General features: G+C 40.0%; 2 protein-coding genes across 7 annotated transcripts in view; one reads left to right on the forward strand and one right to left on the reverse strand.

Moving 5' to 3' along the window:
- ntn1b (netrin 1b) overlaps positions 1–3,223 on the reverse strand; it is a 48,727-nt gene extending 45,504 nt beyond the window's left edge. The window contains exons 1-2 of one of the 2 annotated variants that reach the window (XM_029438183.1): positions 3,020–3,223; positions 1,796–2,840 (exon numbers count right to left, since the gene is read on the reverse strand). In XM_029438183.1, the coding sequence (XP_029294043.1) occupies positions 1,796–2,810 (1,015 nt within the window). In that variant the 5' untranslated portion in view covers positions 2,811–2,840; positions 3,020–3,223. Of the gene's footprint in view, positions 1–1,795; positions 2,841–2,994 lie in introns of both variants that reach the window. The other variant, XM_029438182.1, reaches the window with a different exon arrangement.
- Positions 3,224–4,762: 1,539 nt separating this feature from the next.
- On the forward strand, positions 4,763–20,828 carry LOC115012520 (phosphoinositide 3-kinase regulatory subunit 5-like). Of its 5 annotated transcripts, none has more exons than XM_029438172.1 (18): positions 4,763–4,901; positions 10,054–10,168; positions 11,128–11,228; positions 11,318–11,386; positions 11,477–11,615; positions 12,919–12,988; positions 13,199–13,370; positions 13,446–13,617; positions 13,924–13,992; positions 14,090–14,946; positions 15,670–15,795; positions 17,583–17,711; positions 17,884–17,977; positions 18,085–18,161; positions 18,241–18,334; positions 18,447–18,529; positions 18,632–18,750; positions 20,156–20,828. In XM_029438172.1, exons 2-18 carry the CDS (start codon positions 10,060–10,062, stop codon positions 20,301–20,303), a joined length of 2,628 nt encoding a protein of 875 aa, XP_029294032.1. In that variant the 5' UTR covers positions 4,763–4,901; positions 10,054–10,059; the 3' UTR covers positions 20,304–20,828. The 5 variants fall into 5 exon arrangements, with proteins under 5 accessions (XP_029294032.1, XP_029294033.1, XP_029294030.1 ...); XM_029438173.1 differs by having other exon boundaries at positions 4,778–4,901; positions 10,051–10,168; XM_029438170.1 differs by lacking the exon at positions 4,763–4,901 and having other exon boundaries at positions 9,801–10,168.
- The last annotated feature ends 179 nt before the right edge of the window (positions 20,829–21,007 follow it).

Below are 21,007 nucleotides of genomic sequence, written 5' to 3' on the forward strand. Positions count from 1 at the left end.
GAGTGAAACCAACTACTTTCCAACAACCACACCTCTCTTTCTCACTCTTCTCTGAATATCTGAAAATCCGACAGCAGGGAGGAGGAATCCAGACAGATCATTAGCACCGAACACTCTGCAGTGCCAGACACACTGCTCAATGGAAACAACCCCTCCCCTGGGTCTTCTTTTTCATGCTTAGGTGTCAGGCCACCCTTATTATTTCCTCTTTGGAAGACATACTCAGTCTGGCTTTTTCTGCGGTTGTATCTGATGACACCTCTCACACAAAAAGCGAGATGGTGAAAGGAGGGCCTCTCACTGACAGCGAGATGGATGCCACAAGTGACAACCTTTTGTTTTAGTAAAATACACCGAGATGCTGGCTTTGCAGAGGCAAAAGTCGGAGGCCAAGGGGAACAACTTGTTCACTTGTTCCGTTTGGTTAAGCAAACCATGGCATTGTCAGAACTTGTTACTTTTCCAGGTTTGCTTCGCTGTAGCTCAGGGGGCTTGAGCTGTTGATATAAGCAGATCCCCCCCCCCCCCCCCTTCTCTGTTGAAAATAAGCATCACAGCAAATACACTCACTCGGTACTGCTAGAATAAAAACTAAGATCAGGCTTCAAATTACCTCGCGCATTGTACTCCTCTCTGAATAGTTTACTGGCTCTAACGTGGTAGTTTATACTCTACGTGCCAAAAATGTCAATAAAACCGCCTTAATCGCCCATCCAATCTTTAATGGCACCTGCTTATGGAAACACAACACGCCCCTGCAGTCTATCTCGGCAGCAGCAATGTTTCCTTCCTATTAAAGCGCTACTACAGTCGGAAGCACAGGTCAGAGCGCAATTACGCATTCGGACAGGCGCACTTTGTATGTTGAAATGACTTCCTGCCCTTTCTTTTCTTCTGAATGTTGATAAAAATCCGGGTTTACCAAAGTGCATACATTTTTGATACTAAACAATACATGTAGGCTAGACTCTGAAACTTGGGAAACAACAGTTACATGTTTTTATTTTATCTTGGCATAAAGGAAATATGTCTCGAACCTTTGTTTGAACCATAATAAGGCAGTTCAGTAGTGTGTATTCAAATGTCTTTAAAAAGGCCGATTCTATATTTTAAATATAATATTAATTTATCTGACAAAATAGAATCAGTGAATTCAACACTTTTATTTTAACTATTTGCAATGTATTAGACCTAAATGATATAAAATATACTTAGATTTAAATAATGGGTTTTTGTGTAAATGCATGGCCCTTTTTTCTGTGCTTGTGTAGTTTACTTTATTTTGGACATTATAAAAAAGTTATAATAAAACCAGCAAGGACTCGGGTTGGTTTTCGAATAAGATTAATAATCAATTTGATTACATTTAAATATTAAATTTAAATAAACCCACTGTTTAATTAATCAGAATAGTTCTTTTACCGTTTAGGTCGTGGGATTTCAGCTCGAGGCCTTGTTCTCTCTCAGGATTTATTTTTGCCACATTCAAATAAATTAGACCCTAATTTAAGGTCAGATCCCCTATTAATCTGTTCTATGGCACACACAGTTCTGTATAACAAAATCAAGTTTTCTGTATCTGTATTTCAATCCCAGTAAGAACAAAGTAAATATATAATTCACATTAACGAATAAACATGAGGTCGGTGCGTAATGTGTGTGCGTAACGGCAGAACACAGTGATTACGCACATTGGTAACGCCACCTTTTACACGGATCGAATAATATAATTAATCAACAGATTTTTACAGCTAAAATAATTCCACACTGAAGGATAAAAGAGAGGATTCCTTACCGACACACTCGTTGGCTTCCCGGGCCGTGGCGCGCTGCCATGGTCGGTCATAGTGGAAAGGTTTGCACCTGTCGCACTCCGGTCCCGCCGTGTTGTGTTTGCACTCACACACAAGATTCCCCTCTCTGTCCTTGACGCATTTCGAAGCGTGCCCGTTGCACTTGCACCGTCCTCCGACCTGCAGGTCCGACACCGCGTAAAAGTAGGAGTCTCGGGCCAGCTCCGAGTCGTCCTCGTTCTCATCTCCGAAAGTGTGCAGCCGGCTGAAGATCACTTTGATGTCGGTGGCCGTCACCCAGTCCTGCAGCACCGGGGAGTTGTCGAAGTCGTGCGCCGACGGTCTGCCGTCCAGGGTGCTGAAAGCGATGAGTCCACCTGCCAGAGGGTGCATGTCCGTGTGGGAGTCCGTGCAGATGGCTTCTTGCTCGTTCTGCTTGGTAATCGCTGCTTTATTCTGCCTGTTGTACATTTTCTTGCACTGAGTAGAATAATACTGAAAAGGCACCCACGACTTGCCGTAGTCCATGGACTTGTAGATCGCCATCGACTCAGGTCTAGGTGAGCAGAACTGTAGGCTCACATAGGTGACCTCAAACTTTTTGCCGAGCGACAGGGTGAGTGTGAGGTTCTGCGGATACTGCACGTAGTTTTCAGACTGCCAGCAGGTGAGGTTGTGAGGGTTGTTGAGGTCCGTTAAATACGCAGGTGGATGGGACTTCTTGGGGTCTCCGGCGTCGCACGTGTGACAGTCCCTCGTCCTCTCCTCTTCCTTCTCGGTCACCACGCAGTACCTGGCGGCCGGGTTGCCGCAGGTGCTGGATACGCGCACGTCCTTGCCAAAAGCGGAGTTGACGAAGTCGGGGATGCATCTCCGAGCATTCCCGTTCTCATCGTAGCACGGGTCCGGGGGAGAAGACTGTGCAGCAAACATGCTCAACCCGTATCCTCCAAAGACCCCCTCAGTCAGCTCGCAAACTGTCACCAAGGTGACCCAAACCTCCAAAATCCTTTGCATTGTAATCCGTGCACCGCAGGGACTCTTGCGCTGAAATCGAGACAAAATAAGCAGAATTAATAACACTGTAATTAATTATGATACATCGAGACAAGAATAAAACAATTATGATGCTCTGATAGATGTATGGAAAACTTGGACGCACTGTTACAAGCATGTTACAAACGAAATAAAAAATTCTTACGAGGCAAAGAAACCCAGGACACTACCTCCAAATAAACTGCTCAGTCTGAAAGTGAAGCACAACTCCTAAGAATTTGGAGAACAACCTATCCCGTTTACGCACGAAAAACTACTGCTATGTGCTTTAGCCTTTCCCCCCTTCTTTGAAATTCTCTAAATAAAAATAAGATATGGCAAAAGCCCAGCTGGCTCTGAGTCTCCCTCTGCCTCTGCCTGTCCTCTCAGTCACACCTCTGCCCACCTCTATCTCTTTCTGTCCCATTCCCTCTCTGTTATAATGGGAAAAAGGGGTCCACTCATTCAGAGAGTCGGAGTCTTTTCAGTGTCTGCGCAGGAAGAGGGAGCGGCGACATCTTCCGGCAGGTTATTGGCACTACATGTTTGAAAAATACACTTCTTTTATCACAATTAGGTGGCCAATAAAGAGAAATATTTTATAACATGTGGCAGCAATTTATATACTTTTTTTTTTCAGAATTCGCCAGTGGAAGTGCATTTGTTGCACAAACATTTATTGTATATGTACTAAAAGGCGAACCTGAGGCCCATCTGAACAAGGGGAGAAGGGGTTAACTCTTAGCCCTTCTGCCTCACTAGGGACATTTTTAGCTTTTTAATTATTCGATCATGTTGGCTGTGTTGATGCATATCTCATACATTTTTCCACGTGTGTGAGTTTCTTTCAGATGTTGGAAGTTCAACCTCAGCTAGAACAGTCTATAATAAACTGTGTAGCCAAAATAAAATGTCCTTAAAAGTATTCATTCTATTATATTAGGCTTTTAATCTAGAGCCATGTATTTAAAATAGTTTTTTCATGTTTGCCATATGGACCAAATACTGTACATGCAACTTTCCTGTTTTTTTTTTAAGCTATGGGCATTGCTGTTGTGTGTTTGATGCTTCAAAGTCAATTGTGTTACTAATCAACAACAAACAACACACACAATGTAAACAAACATACATTTATTCCAATTTGGTAATTATGATCAGGACTGAAGTCGGTCCAAAGATTTAACAGTTAACAGTTATTCAGTGAAAGTGAAAAATAATAATAATTTACAGACACAGACATTTTTGTCGTCTGAGAACTTCAGAGCAACTTTTTTTGTAAAGTGAGGCACAAGTGTTAAATGGGATATCGTTGTCATTTCCAAATAATTTGGGCTCAAATAAAACAATTTCACGATTAGTTTTTCCTTTCCCCCCTTCATTTTACAGTATGTGTCTCCCAGGATAAGTAGCACATTCGCCATTTCTTTAAACATAAACTGATTTCCTACCTTTGTGTAAAATGTAATTTAAACGGTAGAACAGTTACAAACCATTTTGCATGCAAATGCATCGTCGTCATTTTAATTAAACGGTTGGGTGTATGAAAATAGAAGAGAAAGCTCTAAGACACTTAGCTTTCAGTAGCAGTGAGTAAGGAAAGCTGTTCTGAACACTTTGTGTAAATGCAAAGACTCATGTTGCATTTACACATTTCCTGATTTTCCAGTTGTTGCCATCAGCTCACTAAAAATAATCTTAACTGGGACATTTTGCATGGATACCCCTAGATCAGTAAAGGGAAATCTTTATTTTGTACGATTCATTTATGTTTTTCCTGCACCATCAGGTTCAGACAAGGCATAATGCTCTAAACAAGCTATTGTATCAACTGATGTCTGTCATGTAAACTCCTCCTACGACATTAGCTTGTCTCATGTAAACCACCTCGGCCTAAAGACTTATTCAGTTCCTGTTTTGCCGCACATGCTCTCTAACTCTGCAGACGGAGAGTCTATTTTTGAAAAGCACAAACCCAGGAGGATGTGGCCTCTGAATTGTTTCCCTCCGCTGCTGGTGCGTCTCAGCTGTGGTTGATCTGGGATGACATAGCACACTGATAACTGCGGTAGATAGGTAAGACTTATGTCTCTTACTTCTTCTTCTTTAACCTCTTTTTACGATTCAACATTTTCACAGTGTATTACATGTATCTGTATCGTATGTCCCATGCCTGACTCAGGTTGGACAGAGGAGCCATTTTATATATGTTTTACCATTTCACATATTCTCTCTCTCTCTAGTAGGAACAAGCTTCTGTTGCTTAACTTCCACCAGTTCTAACTGCAAAGTGTCAAACCCTGCAGATTTCCTGTTCCCCTTCTTTTAAAAGCTGCTAAAGGCAGTTATCAGCACATTCAGAATGACTGAGCATAACATTTGTTTGGCAAAGTATTTATTTGATTATTGAGTCTCAGTAGTATATATTTGTTCTTTATTGAAAGATATGATGGTGAAGTTGTCTTTATAGAGTTAGAGGGCAGCTGTACACCTGGCACTGTCCCCTCTCTTCTCTTTCTATTCTCCCCCTCACTTTGTACAATTAAAGCAACATCATCAAATAATCTTAATGTTTAAAGAAAACCAAACAGAGATCAATGTTTTGGCATTGTGGCAGTAACAGTGACTTTTGCATGGCAGGGCTAGACAATATAGCCTGACAACATACAGTACAATGGAGTAACACCTGCTTCCTCAGTAGACAATTGGTTGAATTGGCTTGCTTGCAGAAGCTGGATGTGGCAGGTAGGCCTCGTCAGAGCACAGAGCTGCTGCCCTGCTGCACATAACATGCTTGTCTTCATGGTTTAATATGCTGTATGTGCTTTTCATTTGGTGCTTTGCAGTTCAGGAATTTACACTTATTTTACTGTTGGACTGATAAAATAATCTTGGTTGAATATCATCACTGTTATAAAATAATCCCTGCCAGTGCATTGTGTATAGCCTACTACTCTACTACAGTGATTCCCAGCCTCGGTATGTTACTTCTGCAGTTTGGAAATTCAATAAAGTTGAGGAGAAAATAGAAATCATATCTACATATTGATTCACCTGGAACTGCTGAACATTACATGTTGCAATTTAGAGTGTTTGAAAACTGAAATAGCTAGCTAAACAGTTGAAATAGTTAGCTAAAAGTAATGGACTCACCGTCCAAATTGTTAGATAAAAGTAATGGGTAAACAATTGAAATAGTTAGCTAAAAGTTATAAATGAGCAGTTGAAATAACGTCAGTTAGCTTAAAGTAGTGGATAAACAGTTGAAATAGTTAGTTAAAGGTAGTGGATAAACAGTTGAAATAGTTAGTTAAAGGTAGTGGATAAACAGTTGAAATAGTTAGTTAAAGGTAGTGGATAAATAGATGAAATAGTTAGTTAAAGGTAGTGGATAAACAGTTGAAATAGTTAGCTAAAGGTAGTGGATAGACAGTTGAAATAGTTAGTTAAACGTAGTGGATAAACAGTTGAAATAGTTAGCTAAAGGTAGTGGATAAACAGTTGAAATAGTTAGCTAAAGGTAGTGGATAAACAGTTGAAATAGTTAGCTAAAGGTAGTGGATAAACAGTTGAAATAGTTCGCTAAAGGTAGTGGATAAACAGTTGAAATAGTTCGCTAAAGGTAGTGGATAAACAGTTGAAATAGTTCGCTAAAGGTAGTGGATAAACAGTTGAAATAGTTAGCTAAAGGTAGTGGATAGACAGTTGAAATAGTTAGTTAAACGTAGTGGATAAACAGTTGAAATAGTTAGCTAAAGGTAGTGGATAAACAGTTGAAATAGTTAGCTAAAGGTAGTGGATAAACAGTTGAAATAGTTAGCTAAAGGTAGTGGATAAACAGTTGAAATAGTTAGCTAAAGGTAGTGGATAAACAGTTGAAATAGTTACCTAAAGGTAGTGGATAGACAGTTGAAATAGTTAGCTAAAGGTAGTGGATAAACAGTTGAAATAGTTACCTAAAGGTAGTGGATAGACAGTTGAAATAGTTAGCTAAATATAGTGGATAAGCAATTTAAATAGTTAGCTAAAGGTAGTGGTTAAACAGTTGAAATAGTTAGCTAAAGGTAGTGGTTAAACAGTTGAAATAGTTAGCTAAAGGTAGTGGATAAACAGTTGAAATAGTTAGTTAAAGGTAGTGGATAAATAGATGAAATAGTTAGTTAAAGGTAGTGGATAAACAGTTGAAATAGTTAGCTAAAGGTAGTGGATAGACAGTTGAAATAGTTAGTTAAACGTAGTGGATAAACAGTTGAAATAATTAGCTAAAGGTAGTGGATAAACAGTTGAAATAGTTAGCTAAAGGTAGTGGATAAACAGTTGAAATAGTTCGCTAAAGGTAGTGGATAAACAGTTGAAATAGTTAGCTAAAGGTAGTGGATAAACAGTTGAAATAGTTAGCTAAAGGTAGTGGATAAACAGTTGAAATAGTTAGCTAAAGGTAGTGGATAAACAGTTGAAATAGTTAGCTAAAGGTAGTGGATAAACAGTTGAAATAGTTACCTAAAGGTAGTGGATAGACAGTTGAAATAGTTAGCTAAATATAGTGGATAAGCAATTTAAATAGTTAGCTAAAGGTAGTGGTTAAACAGTTGAAATAGTTAGCTAAAGGTAGTGGATAAACAGTTGAAATAGTTAGCTAAAGGTAGTGGATAAACAGTTGAAATAGTTACCTAAAGGTAGTGGATAGACAGTTGAAATAGTTAGTTAAAGGTAGTGGATAAAAAGTTGAAATAGTTAGCTAAAGGTAGTGGATAGACAGTTGAAATAGTTAGTTAAACGTAGTGGATAAACAGTTGAAATAGTTAGCTAAAGGTAGTGGATAAACAGTTGAAATAGTTAGCTAAAGGTAGTGGATAAACAGTTGAAATAGTTACCTAAAGGTAGTGGATAGACAGTTGAAATAGTTAGCTAAATATAGTGGATAAGCAATTTAAATAGTTAGCTAAAGGTAGTGGTTAAACAGTTGAAATAGTTAGCTAAAGGTAGTGGTTAAACAGTTGAAATAGTTAGCTAAAGGTAGTGGATAAACAGTTGAAATAGTTAGTTAAAGGTAGTGGATAAATAGATGAAATAGTTAGTTAAAGGTAGTGGATAAACAGTTGAAATAGTTAGCTAAAGGTAGTGGATAGACAGTTGAAATAGTTAGTTAAACGTAGTGGATAAACAGTTGAAATAGTTAGCTAAAGGTAGTGGATAAACAGTTGAAATAGTTAGCTAAAGGTAGTGGATAAACAGTTGAAATAGTTAGCTAAAGGTAGTGGATAAACAGTTGAAATAGTTAGCTAAAGGTAGTGGATAAACAGTTGAAATAGTTCGCTAAAGGTAGTGGATAAACAGTTGAAATAGTTAGCTAAAGGTAGTGGATAGACAGTTGAAATAGTTAGTTAAACGTAGTGGATAAACAGTTGAAATAGTTCGCTAAAGGTAGTGGATAAACAGTTGAAATAGTTAGCTAAAGGTAGTGGATAAACAGTTGAAATAGTTAGCTAAAGGTAGTGGATAAACAGTTGAAATAGTTAGCTAAAGGTAGTGGATAAACAGTTGAAATAGTTCGCTAAAGGTAGTGGATAAACAGTTGAAATAGTTAGCTAAAGGTAGTGGATAAACAGTTGAAATAGTTAGCTAAAGGTAGTGGATAAACAGTTGAAATATATGTTATTGCTAGTTGTAGGCCTATAAATGCAAACTTGACCAAATCAACCAACCAAACACTGGTAGTTAAATTGTATGAAAAATATATTCTAACAATATTCATATCCATATCTTTTATTGTGTTAATAGTGTTAAATAACATCCAGTTTAATCACTCAATCAATCAACCTAAATGAACACATTGGGAAGATGACTGTTGGTGTTAATGAAGGCTACCATTGCTCCATAACAATATTCACACACACTCTTCACTGAATATATTTCAACTAGTTAAGGTGCAGTTTCTCCCCCTGTCCCGTCTTAATGTTGCATTAACGTTTCCGGTCGGCCTTTTCCTGTTTTGACAGGCTCAGGTGACCCCAGTTTTGCAGTCGTGTTACTAAGCACATTTTTCAACACTGGTCCCAGTGACACATCTGCCACAGCTGGGCACAATTGCAGCTTCCGAATGCACATCAACATCCTGGAAGCCAAATATACCGAGGAGGAAAATATATTTTCTCATCAAGTGGTCTCATGGCAGTCTTATTTGAATTTTTCTTTTTCATTTAATCACAGTAGGCATTGAAATAGCCCCTGCTTTGGGGCGCCCCGCTAGCTCACAAGGTAGCTCACCCGGTAGCTCACCCGGTAGCTCACCCTGTAGCTCACCCGGTAGCTCACCCGGTAGCTCACCCGGTAGCTCACCCCGTAGCTCAGCGCCGGCGACCCATTTACAAAGGCTGAGTCCTTGCCACAGCAAACCCGTGGTTCGAGTCTGACCCATGGCCATTTACTGTATGCCATCTCCCCCTTTCACAATCTATATCTCACTGTCATTTAAAGCCCAAAAATATAACTTAAAAAGAAATTTGGAAATTGAATTTCTAAAATAGTCTATTTCATTATGGCAGACAAGTAAAACCACACTGACCAGTGTCTGTCATCAAATACGTATGCACCCTAACCACAGGTGTCATGTGATATGTAGAAAGCAAATTCCAGAAATGTGTGTATTTTGTTCATGACTCTAGTATTTGATCAGGTTTTGTTGCTTTAACGTAGTTGAATGATCTTTACCTTGACTGACATTTACAGTCTTTACTATGAAACACCTACATATTTGTCTTTGCTTGTTAAGACCAACAGGGATCAAATGGGAAGTTGTCCTTTTGTAAGATTCATTTCCATCACCACTTTTAGTCATACGAAATGTGGTGTCAGCAGCTGCATCAGATTTTTAAGAATGAAGTAGAGAAGTAGAAGTTGTGGCTGCTGTTTTTCAACTAACTCATCTCCGGTCTGCTGCCACAGTCTGTGACTCACTGGTTTTGGTTAGAAGTAGCAGGCTGTATTTTCTGCCCTGACATTTATTTTTGCGTCTCTGTTTGTGCGAGTGAGCCTTGTACTCTGGATTGTGTTTGATTGTCTATTGAGAGGAACAATAATCATTTAAAAGTGTTGGCAACAGCAATAACAGGAAGTTTATATTGGTTTACCGGAACACAATAATAGGTCATAATTCTTGTTTTTATTTTTGGACTTCCTGTTGGTTTATCTCCTATATTTTTCTGTGGATGTTACGATGCCTCAGCAGAAGAGGATGCAGAAGATGGAGCAGAGCTCGTGCACCGAGGATCGTATCCAGCATGTCCTCGAGCGTTGCCTCTGTGGCCTGGGTCACGACACTCCGGACAAACAACTCTGGAACGGTAAGACTCATACCTGACTTTAAAGGTAACACATTTCAAAAGCAATGCTGAAAATAGAACATAACTTGGGTCCTCAATTCACAATTTACCTTCAAAACACAACTCTGTTTACACAATCCATGGCTGAAAAGGAGCATGGAGAACAAAACAAGATCCTATTTTGCCTGACCCTTACTCAACACATAAATAAACTATAGAAATAGATGGTCGGTAAATTACAATTACTGAACAATGAATACCTACAGTAACATAAAAATATTTATATAAGCATTTAAATCATTCTGTAGAGAATTCCACAGTTTGACTCCGACCACTGGAATACACATCTGCTTTTAAGTAATCCGTGCATACTGATGCTTAAAAGGAAATGTCCTTCTATGGTCGTCGTCCTCTGAACTAAAAACAAACAACTTTTGTAAATGTTTTGGTAATACTCCAATAATGTCTGTAACTCAACTAAATCTTTAAGTTTCAATAGTCCTGTTGGTGTGAATCCACTTCATAAATAATTCTGTCTGCTCTTTTCAGTAATATAAACACGCATTTCCACACGTGAGCAAAGAAATGGCAAAATAATAGTAATAATATTATATTGATATTATTTAATGAAGATGTTAAACCTGGTAAATCATCCAAACACGCATCCAATGAACTGATCGGGAACATTTTGTCCATCTTACAGAGACAAATGGGAATTGAAAGTGGTGACACATAATGAGTGGTGAAAGACAGTATGGAGGAGTAGCATGTTGGTAAATGCCAGTTTAATTTTGAAAGACTTACTTAAACAATATAATTCACTCCTTGGGCAACAACGGGAAGTGACATAATGATTTTGTTCTCAGCGCCTTTGTAAATAAAAGTTACTAACGTGTATCTAAAGTGTGTTTACAGACGCGTGTCATCAAAATGAAACCTAAAAGGAGAAATAAGTTGTGTGTTTCTGTCTGTCTGACCAGCTGGGCTGTGCATAAATCGCTGGTGTTTGGAGGAACTTGTAAAGAGAGATGCCCACAACTTCCTCATCCTTCTACAGAAAATACTGAGAAAAACAAAGGAGGTCAAGAGCTGAAAAAACAATCTAATTTTCCATAGTAATATGAGGAATGACAGTGTGCTTAAATTCAGGATTTGTTCCCTCTTTTACAGGTGCTGGAGGAGAGTCGGTATGAACTGGTGGTGCCCCTCACTCTCCTGTTCTCTTCAACCCTTCTTAAAGTGAGGGGCTGTACTTTATAATCAGGAGAGCAACAAGCACAGACTCTTCCAATTTAATCTTGTTTAACCGGGTTACTTGCTTCTCTTCAGGCTCCACATGTGGCTACAGACTGCAGTGTGCTGCAGGAGGCCTACTTTTTGTTCCATAGTTTCCTGGCCTGGCCTGAGCCTTGCAGCTCTGCCAGTAAACGCCTGCTGAATATCCTGCAGCAGGAGCTCAGAGCACCAGGTAACTGGACTGCAATGAAATAGGCCCAATGTCACTTCACTGTTTTCTTTCAAGTATGAAAAGTATTCTATTCCCCACCAGCTATATACAGTACATACTAAAACCATTGACATACAATACGTATGTCTATATACGAATGAATATATAGTTAGTATGGAAGCCCCGTGAGGCAATTGAGAAAAAAAAAATCATTTTCTAATTCTGATCTAAATAGTTTTCTCTCCTGTGTTCATGACAAGGTGGAAAAAAAGGTTTTGCCAGGATAATATTTCATGTTCCTTGAATATGTTTTCACCTGTGAAACAATTAGGAAAAAATGCTTTGCCTCTCGGAGGCTGTGAGCCGGGGGTACCGCTCGTAGTTAGTGATTTGAAAGTGGCGGACAAACCCTTTTCTCAGCTGTGATCGGCTCGCTAGTGTCGGGGTTGGCCGTTCTCTTCTCACAATGTCTAGCTTTTCTTGAAAAGTTAGTCTTGAAAATGGCGTTGTAATTATATCTGCGACCAAATCGATCTCTTCTCCTCCTTCAGCCATTGTGGGTTGAAAGAAAACAGCTTGTAGAAATCTACACAAATTAGCTCGTTCAAAGGTTGCTAGCTCTGCATAGCTCTGCCTCTCAATAGTGCGTATCCAATCAAAAGACGTGCACGTGCTGACGTTATCGTACGCCTGCTAGCTGGCTCAAGTGTCCCCAACTCGACATCTGATTGGTTAACGCCACCGTTTTGTCTCCGTTCATTTTAAGCGACAGGCGTCCGCACTGTTGATTCTGAAGGCCTCAGGGCAGATCTCTTGGACCCTGGCAACACATCATGGCTGAAATATGATTGGATAAAAGCTCTAACATAAAGGCCAGACCTCCAAATCTCCATCTGAGGCTGGAAGCAGCGCAACCAAGAGGAAAGCTATGAAATGAAGAGAATAGACTATGGGGAATAATTGAATACATATTTGTGGAAAAAATATATCAAAATTAAATGTATATTCTGATGATGTTTAGGCCAGCAGAGAAGGCCTTGCTGGGCCGTCAGGTTTTCATAGATTAAAAAAAGTAACTAAAACATTTCCAGACTTAGACTTAGACTTAGAAAATGGATCACCGGAATGTATTTTTCTCACGTGCCTCTCAGGGCTTCCGTTGGCTGGCCACATTTATAACATGACTAGTGGTGTTTATGAAGGGGTACTTGAGTTCATCTGACAGGGCTGTGCATCTAAGATAAACAGTAGAGGCATTCTTCATGTATCATTGTGACCATATGGGGGCAGTGTTTACCCACTGAGATTTTCCTGCTCGTTTTAGGTATTTCATTTCAAAGACTGGTTCGGGCAGAGCAGGGTGTTTGCCCTGAGATTCACAGCTCAAAAACCATGTAAGTTCATTCTTTCATCAACTTATCAACAGTATCAACTTTAATGATAGCTATTAAAACATGTTTAACATCTTAAACATATTTATGGCACTTGAAAAACGACACCATAACTTAAGTTGAGATCTTGAGAATGTTTTTAATAGGATTTTCACATCATTGCTCACAGTGTATACAGTATAATGGTGTATGTGTGCTTCTGTATTTTATTAGGACGGTGTTGTTAGTGAGCCCAGATGAGGACGTCCCTCCAGAGGTCCAGTCTGTCTCGGAGCAGCTGATTAGCACCCAGCACTCCAACATAGACGTCACCCTCATCCTGCACGGCTTTCAGGCTGCTCTGGGCACCAAACACGACCTGCAGGCGCTCCGCACTGCCCTGCAGGTGACTGACCGCTGCTATTTGGATGCACAATTTTCTACTTGCTTCCTAAAAACAAACTTCCTAATGTTCTTCCAGACAAAGCGGCCTGAGCAGCTGGAGCAGCTCATGGAGGCGGTGACTAATCGCATGGAGACAGCAGCTTCTACAGCAGATCCCAGCACAGCTAGACAAGTTCTTCAACACAGCATGGAGGCGCTCAGAGAAGGCCTCGCTGTTCCTGCTCCTGCTGATGGCCGCACAGATAATGGTGAGACGGAAAATATATACGTACATAAAAAGCCAAAGTGGAGATGCATACATGTGTGAAAAAGAGACAAAACGCATCATTATCAAACTTAAAGATGAATTTGACTGAAAGCATAATTATTATTTATTTATTTCCAATTTTATATGGTTATCGCGAAAAATTATTATGTATATTATTTCATATTTTACTCCACGATAATTGTGTAGTGGAACGTATCGTGACAGCCCTACTTTGAATCTTCTGCTTTTCAATATTGTTCTCAGACAGTATTGCTTCCTTAACCTGAGTATGACCTCCTCTCATTAGGGGCTGTTGAGACTTTCGTGCTGCCCTTCCCCAAATGTCACACATGCTCCTGGGAAAACGACAACTTTGGTAATATATAAACAACTCTCCAAACGCCTGCATTATTTACGAGGGATCTGTCTTTACCTATATAAACCTCTCTGTTCTCTTCTTTACGTTCATGCAGATGTTCTGAATGCCGTTCTCGAGTCCGACCTGGACTCCCCTCTGGACTGTTTCCTTAAAACAGAAATGGATGAGGAGGATAATAATGACACCAGTGTGGATGAGGAAGACGAGGTGGAGGCAAACAAAGTGGAGCAGGACTTTCAAAACCACCGTATCTCCACCGCATCCTCTTCTTCGAGGGACTCCGGCTACTCTCTCTCCTCCAGCTGGTCTGTGTTCTCCACGCCGTCTGGCTCATCAGGCGTGGAAAGTGACTTCAGTGAGGACATAACACATGAGGACAAAAGGGAAGGACAAGACAGCCAACCAAAGCTTCGAAAGAAACCCAAAAAGAAGTCCAGATCCATCTTAGGCGTAGAACGCTTGTCCTCGTTTTTCAAGACTCCCCGCAGCCCGAGCAGCTGCCGGCGCGTCCAGAGTATGGGCCACTCTTGTGACTTCCCCAAAGACGTTCAAAGAACTAGATCGCAGAAAACACACCTCAAAAACACCTTGTACCCCTCCAGACAAGTTCATCCTCTGCCTTCATCCGCTGCTACCTCGGATCCTCTTTCCCCCCGGAAGCACATGTGCGTCCGCAGGAGGCCGATCCTGAGCTGCGATGAAGGCGATGTGGCAGAGGTGCCTACCCTCATCAAAGTGGTGGTGTTTGGAGGTGACAAAGAAGCTGGCAGGCTGGCCAGGGCGTACAGCGACCTGCAGCAGAAAGAGAGCAAATGTCCCCGACTCACCAAGACATGCAAACTGCAGTTTTACTTTGTTCCCACCAAAAGGAGAACGACAGGAAGCCCAGGAGGAGGACACACTCCCACTGAAGGGCCGACAGGAAGTTCAACCAGAGCTGCTGCCTCTGTGGTGAGAACATCTGTGTGGCCTGTCGGCTGATTCAGCCTCAACCTGCATATCTATACCAGTCTTAACTAACAAACTAACTATGACTAAATATGTTCGTCAACTACCTTTTTCAGGATGAGGTTGACTAAATATGATAAAAAACTAACAAGAATATTTGACACAGGACTAAGACTAAAGAAAAGTATTAACACTACTGTATACTTATACATTCATAGATAGTGAAAGATCTCTGTGTGATGAGTCTTTAATAAAGGCTAGTCTGCTGTTACCTTTATTAGTCAATACCTATAAAGGTCACAGGTTCCTCAAACGACATTTGTAATAATAAATGTTAGAAAGTTAATAATAAAGGTTGTTACACAAATCTATCAAATATTTATTTTCAAATCATAATAAGTTGTTAATAAATTCAAATGTTCTGCAGCACTTTTCAAGAAGGTCAGAGGTCAAATGGACCCCAGGAAGAATAGTTATTACTGGGGTTATAACATAAACATCAGCAAGAGAGATGTCTTTATTTGTTCTAATGAATGGCTTAAGGTATGATTAATATACCTAATAATAATAATAATAAGTCCTCATAAAGCTCCATTAGAAGGTACAGATTGTACTGCCATATTGTTTTCACATACCTGCTAATAGGAAACTATAATGACAATGCAATGTTATTCATGTGTTTCCTTGATGGAGGAATTACCAGCTTGTGTTCTCTCATGCTGACAGGAGTCTAACGGCAGTGTGCTGGAGGACAGCACCACTGATATAGCCCAGATGTTGGGCATGATCGACCCCTGGTACGAGCGGAACGTCCTCAGTCTGCTCAGCTTGTCCTCTGACGTCCTTTGTCAGGTGTGGTGGAGAGTAAATAATGAAGTTACAACCAAGTTGTCTTTGATGGTTTATTAATCAATCAGTCAAACTATTTCAGCTGAAATGTAAGACAATGGAGTTCCCACAGCAACCAGTGCTGCCGAGTCTGACCAGGAACAATAGAAAATGCATATTACTTACACACACGCACACACACACACAATGAGTTTACCGACCACAAGGAATGTGGGAGTGCTCAGCACACTTAGTTCTGTGAATACTCTTCTCGTGGCTCTATCTCAACAGGTGGAAGGGAAGTTAGCTGAAACCTTCTTCACTGTCAAAATATCAAAATAGGAGGCATTCTCCCAGACATGAAGATGAAGTATATTCACAGGGGCGATATACTGCGAGGTCAAGTAACACTCTCAGAGATGACAAACAACACAGACAGAGAACACATAACAAAGAAGTAAAGTTATCATGGAAATGCACTGCGAGGCCTCACATGCACGACAGGCTCAAAACATTCTGACTCCAGACTTACATAAAAGTGGTTAAATGAGATTTACTAAATATGATAAATTGCTATAACATCAGGTACCGTCCAATATGCCACCTCTCTCTGCTCCATGCGTTACACAATGAGTAAAGATAGTAGCTGTAGTAATGTTTTTTGGCACACAATTCACTCTCAGTGACAGCAAGAGGCAGATGTAGGATTTTCTAAATTTAGCAGTAATGTAATGACGAAACACTGCTCACCTCACAGACCTCAAAGTCTTCTTCTCAGGGACTGTATGGAAATGACTGGAAGGGGCAAAGGAGTTAAAGAAGGGGGAGGATAGTCAAATATGTTTGGGAGAGAAGGGAAGGTTTCAACTTTTTCTCATTCCAGTTATTGACAAATAATCGTTATTAATGCAAAATACATCAATGTTTAAATACACTAAGAATGACACAATAATATGATTCTATTGCAAAGACACCTACAAATTACTCATTATTAAAAAGGCCTTTTTCATCCAGTTAAAATCTAACCCTACACAAGTACGCCTGTCACCATAACGATGCTATCGACTTATCGTACGATGTATGAACACGAGCTTGATAGTTTTTACGTTATCGACTTATCGTCAGCAGCTCCGGTGTAGAAGCATTTTGGGTTGAAGCCGAATGACAGAGTGTTGTTGTTGTTACTAATATCTAACTTATATCTAATATGTTTTTACTTTGCACTTTTTGTTAACAAAGGTCCTAACCATTGAGATTAGTGGTATAATGACGCTCTATACCCATGTGCCAAATATTTGACATTTATTTAAGTGCAAAAAAAAATACGAGATCCGGAGAGTCCATTTTATTTATTGTTTTGGTTGTTTAGTATTATTTTATTTACGTTTTATTTATTTATTTATTTTATTTTAAGGTTTTTCCCAAATTCTAATATTCTTAAGAATTAAAGTGTATTGCTCTTTGAAAGGGTGAACTTGCATTGTTATTATATTATATTGGCACAACATTGTCTTAAAATAACAACAACATTGTTTATCGCAATTATTTCTGGAACAACATATCGTCCAACAAAAGAAGTTCTTGTGACAGGCCTACACGCACACACACACACACACACGCACACGTACACGCACACGCACACACACTGGCTTACATTGGACCATTTCAGTCGGCTGAATTAAACGCTGGCTCTGTACAGCTCACACAAGCTGTAGGTTTGTGAAGAAGCTGTGTTATGATTTTAACTGTATGCACATGATTCCCTCATCACAATCTATATTGTCTGAAATCCATGTGTGTTCTCTATGAAGCAGACTCCCTGTAAGGAGGGCAATGAGTCAGTGAGCAGTGGCAGCACGGAGAGTCTGCTGGCTGACATGGTGCTTTATTACTGTCGACATGCAGACCAGCCTGTTCTGGTGCAGCTCTACCAGGCTGAGGTGAGAGGAGCACTCGCACTCACTCACTCACACACACACACACACACACACACACACACACACACACACACACACACACACACACACACACACACACACACACACACACACACACAGAGTCTCTCACTGCAGTAAATACCTGAATAATTTCTTGGTTTCTTCCTCCCCACAGCTGACCCTGGCTGGAGGAGAGAGAAGAAAGGAAGTGTTTATCTACTCTCTGGAGCTCGGGCACTCTGCTGGAACCAGAGCGGTTAAGGCCATGGGTGAGTCACACTCTAACAGACGCACCCACACAACCACAACAACATGTAAACAAACACACACACACACACACACAAACACACTCATAGTGTAATGTGTCTTTTTGTAGGTGCTGCCAGCAAAAGGTTTGGAATTGATAAAGAACAGGAGGCTATCCCTTTAACACTACGTGTTGCCTACAACAAGGTATTCTTCCTGCTTCCTCCCTCAGAGTTACCGCAACACAAACACAAACACATATTTTAACGTCTTCACCCGACTACAGGTGGCTGTCAGCGGGAGGAGTCAGTGGACCGAGGCAGAGATGGTTTGCACCTCAATTAATCTTCACAAAGCCTGCAGGGAACCTGAGCAGCTTGGTATGTGACGGTGATAATTATTCATTATTATCAAGCAATTATTATACAACATTTTTAGGGTGTTTGTTTTCTGCATTGTGACGTCTAAGCCAATCAAATCTCGTCCTTCCAGATTCAAGAATAGAACGTTTGCAGCTGACAATGACAGAAGTCCTGAAGAGGCAGTGCTCCAAGTCTAAAAAGGGCAGCAACCAGGTGAAGGGTTGAAATGAAACGTTAAACATAATGTCATGCACCCCCTCCCCTTGAAACCGCTCCCTCCTTACACTTCCTCTCCCTCCACATGCCCTCTGGCAGCACATCTCCGTATCAGAGGTGAAGGTGGACAAGGTGCAGGTGAACGCTGGAGCAGATGGGACGACTTTTGCTGTGTGTCTGGATCAGGATGAGAAGAAGTTTATCCAAAGTGTCACCAGGTACAACAGAGCATCATCACTGAATACATTACACTAAACCTTTACTTGAGTACAAATACAACAATGTGAACTCCATTAAAATGAATGTCCTAAATTCAAAATCCTACCAGACATTTTTGGAAATACGAGGGCACATGTGCAGAGCGCTGCACTAAACGCCTCCATCAGCCCACAGAAGACTCACGTTTTAATGCCATGTTGCCATGTTGCTCAACATCTGTGACAGGAAAATATCAGATTTCCATACAGTCAGAGAAATTAAAAGTTTCCATCCAGGTCATAGTTCAGTTATAAAATGCATGGAGCGTCTCTCCTGCCTCTAAACAGAAGTTCAAAAGTGAAAGTTATCTTTAGTGGAACTGCCCAAAACTGATAAACCTCTGAAACGTGACAAGAAGCCACAACTAGACACTGCTTTTCTTTTGTAAGATGTCACAAGCATATGTAATGCATTTTATAAGATTCTTTTGTGGGTTTTTAAATAGAAAATCATAATCTGTAGAGTAACTAACAGCTTTAAATAAATGTAGTGAAGTAAAAAGTTCAATATATGCCTCTGGAGATATATTGCAGGTGAAGTATAAAGTAACATAAATTGTACGTATATATTCAAGTATAGTCGAGTAAAAGCTCTTTAAAAGTTGCTCTGATGTCATTAGAGGACAAAAAGGTCTGTCAAAGAACTGCTATAAAATGATATATTAATATAATGTTCCACTTTCACGTGTTTTAAGTAAGATCTGTCCTTTCAGAAATGTAACGCTTTAAATGTCAGTTTGTTTTTCATGAGAAGAAAACAAAACAAAATGTAATTATTTTTATTAAACTAAATGCTAGGTGGAAGTTTTTTTATCAGTCTGTGATACAGTATTTCAATGATTAGACATTACATAACAACATTGATTTAAATTCATTGCAACACATATCGTAATACAGCAGCAGTGGTCCTTGTGGAAACCAGAAAAACTGCATGTATTTGCCCCATACTGTAGGTCAAACATGAGAAGATGTCTCAATCTGGTGGAAAATAGTAAAGTAGTACAAGTTTGAAGCCAGGGCTCTAGATTGAAAGTCTAATACATTCGAATGCATGATGTTATGCTGTAATAGCCGTGGGTTTTAATGGGTTTAAATGGGGATATTTTTGTCCTTAACGAGTGTCTGTATTTTGGCTACACAGTTTATTATAGACTTATTATAGGATCTGAGGTTGAACTTCCAAAAGACGAGCAAAAATAAATAGCTCACACCCTTGCCTAAATGTATGCCATATGCATTAACACAGATTAAAACTTCAATAAGACCAAAATGTCCCACTTTTAATTTCTCCTAATGTTAGAGTCATAACATGTGCATGCATTTATCAGACCCACGTGCAGTGATGCTCCATCTTCTGTATCTGCAGGTGTGAAGTGTCTCTTTGCTGTAAACCAGGAAGCAGTTCAGACTGGAGGTCCTACAAGCCCTCGCCCGGACAAGTGCAGCCTCTGCACCCGTCCTACTGCTCCCTGCTCTGCCTCCCCATCACCTCCTTCTCTGCCTCATATCCATGACACACTTTTTACAACACCACGGATGTTAAACAAAAAGCAACGCGGGATGCAGAACATAAATACTGTAGCACAAACAGTACAGTAGCACAATTAAAATTAATTGATGCACTTACATTTCATGTTTATCCTGTAGCTGATGCCAAGGTGTGTCACATTATAATAAGAAGGAGGCGTGTGGCACTGTTAAGAGGAATGTTTCCCAGCTTTCTACAGTTTGATTACCGTAGTTGCTGGAAAAGACAATTTTAGCAAGTTTGAAAAAAAGAAGCTGAATGCTGGATCTGTAGAACAGGCTTTATGTCAATGATCTGCTGCCAGTAGCATTGAACTGATTACTTGATTATCACTGTGTACGTTCTGTTGGGCCTTGACCAGAGTAAATGCCCTTTTTTTCATTTTAAATGTGTATTAAAATAAGCTATTTATTTTGAAGAGTGGCAACGGTGAATTTTTCTTTTCTTTTTTCAGAAAATACGTTTCAATGTGTTTTTATAATTTTAAAATAAAATCATACTTGGTTACTTAGTTGTGTTTATTCTTTGTTCTCAGTTTAGACAGCGTCTTGCCTTTCCTGAACTTCCTCCTCTGAGTCACTCTCACCTCATCTCACTCACAGTAAACACTACCTGCCATTGTTACATAATTTCACAGGTAGCAGCAGAGGAGATTTATTAAAACAGCAGCTGCAATGGTAAACTCTGGAT

Source organism: Cottoperca gobio, chromosome 8, assembly GCF_900634415.1.
Source record: "Cottoperca gobio chromosome 8, fCotGob3.1, whole genome shotgun sequence".
Classification (NCBI taxonomy): Eukaryota; Metazoa; Chordata; class Actinopteri; order Perciformes; family Bovichtidae; genus Cottoperca; species Cottoperca gobio.

What these genes read in the sequence shown, in the direction of transcription:
- LOC115012520 (XM_029438170.1), top strand. Translation starts at nt 10,042, where the DNA reads ATGCCTCAGCAGAAGAGGATGCAGAAGATGGAGCAGAGCTCGTGCACC. An exon ending in TACGTGTTGCCTACAACAAG is followed by an intron (nt 18,162 to 18,240) that starts GTATTCTTCCTG and finishes ACCCGACTACAG; the next exon opens with GTGGCTGTCAGCGGGAGGAG. An exon ending in CAGGGAACCTGAGCAGCTTG is followed by an intron (nt 18,335 to 18,446) that starts GTATGTGACGGT and finishes TCGTCCTTCCAG; the next exon opens with ATTCAAGAATAGAACGTTTG.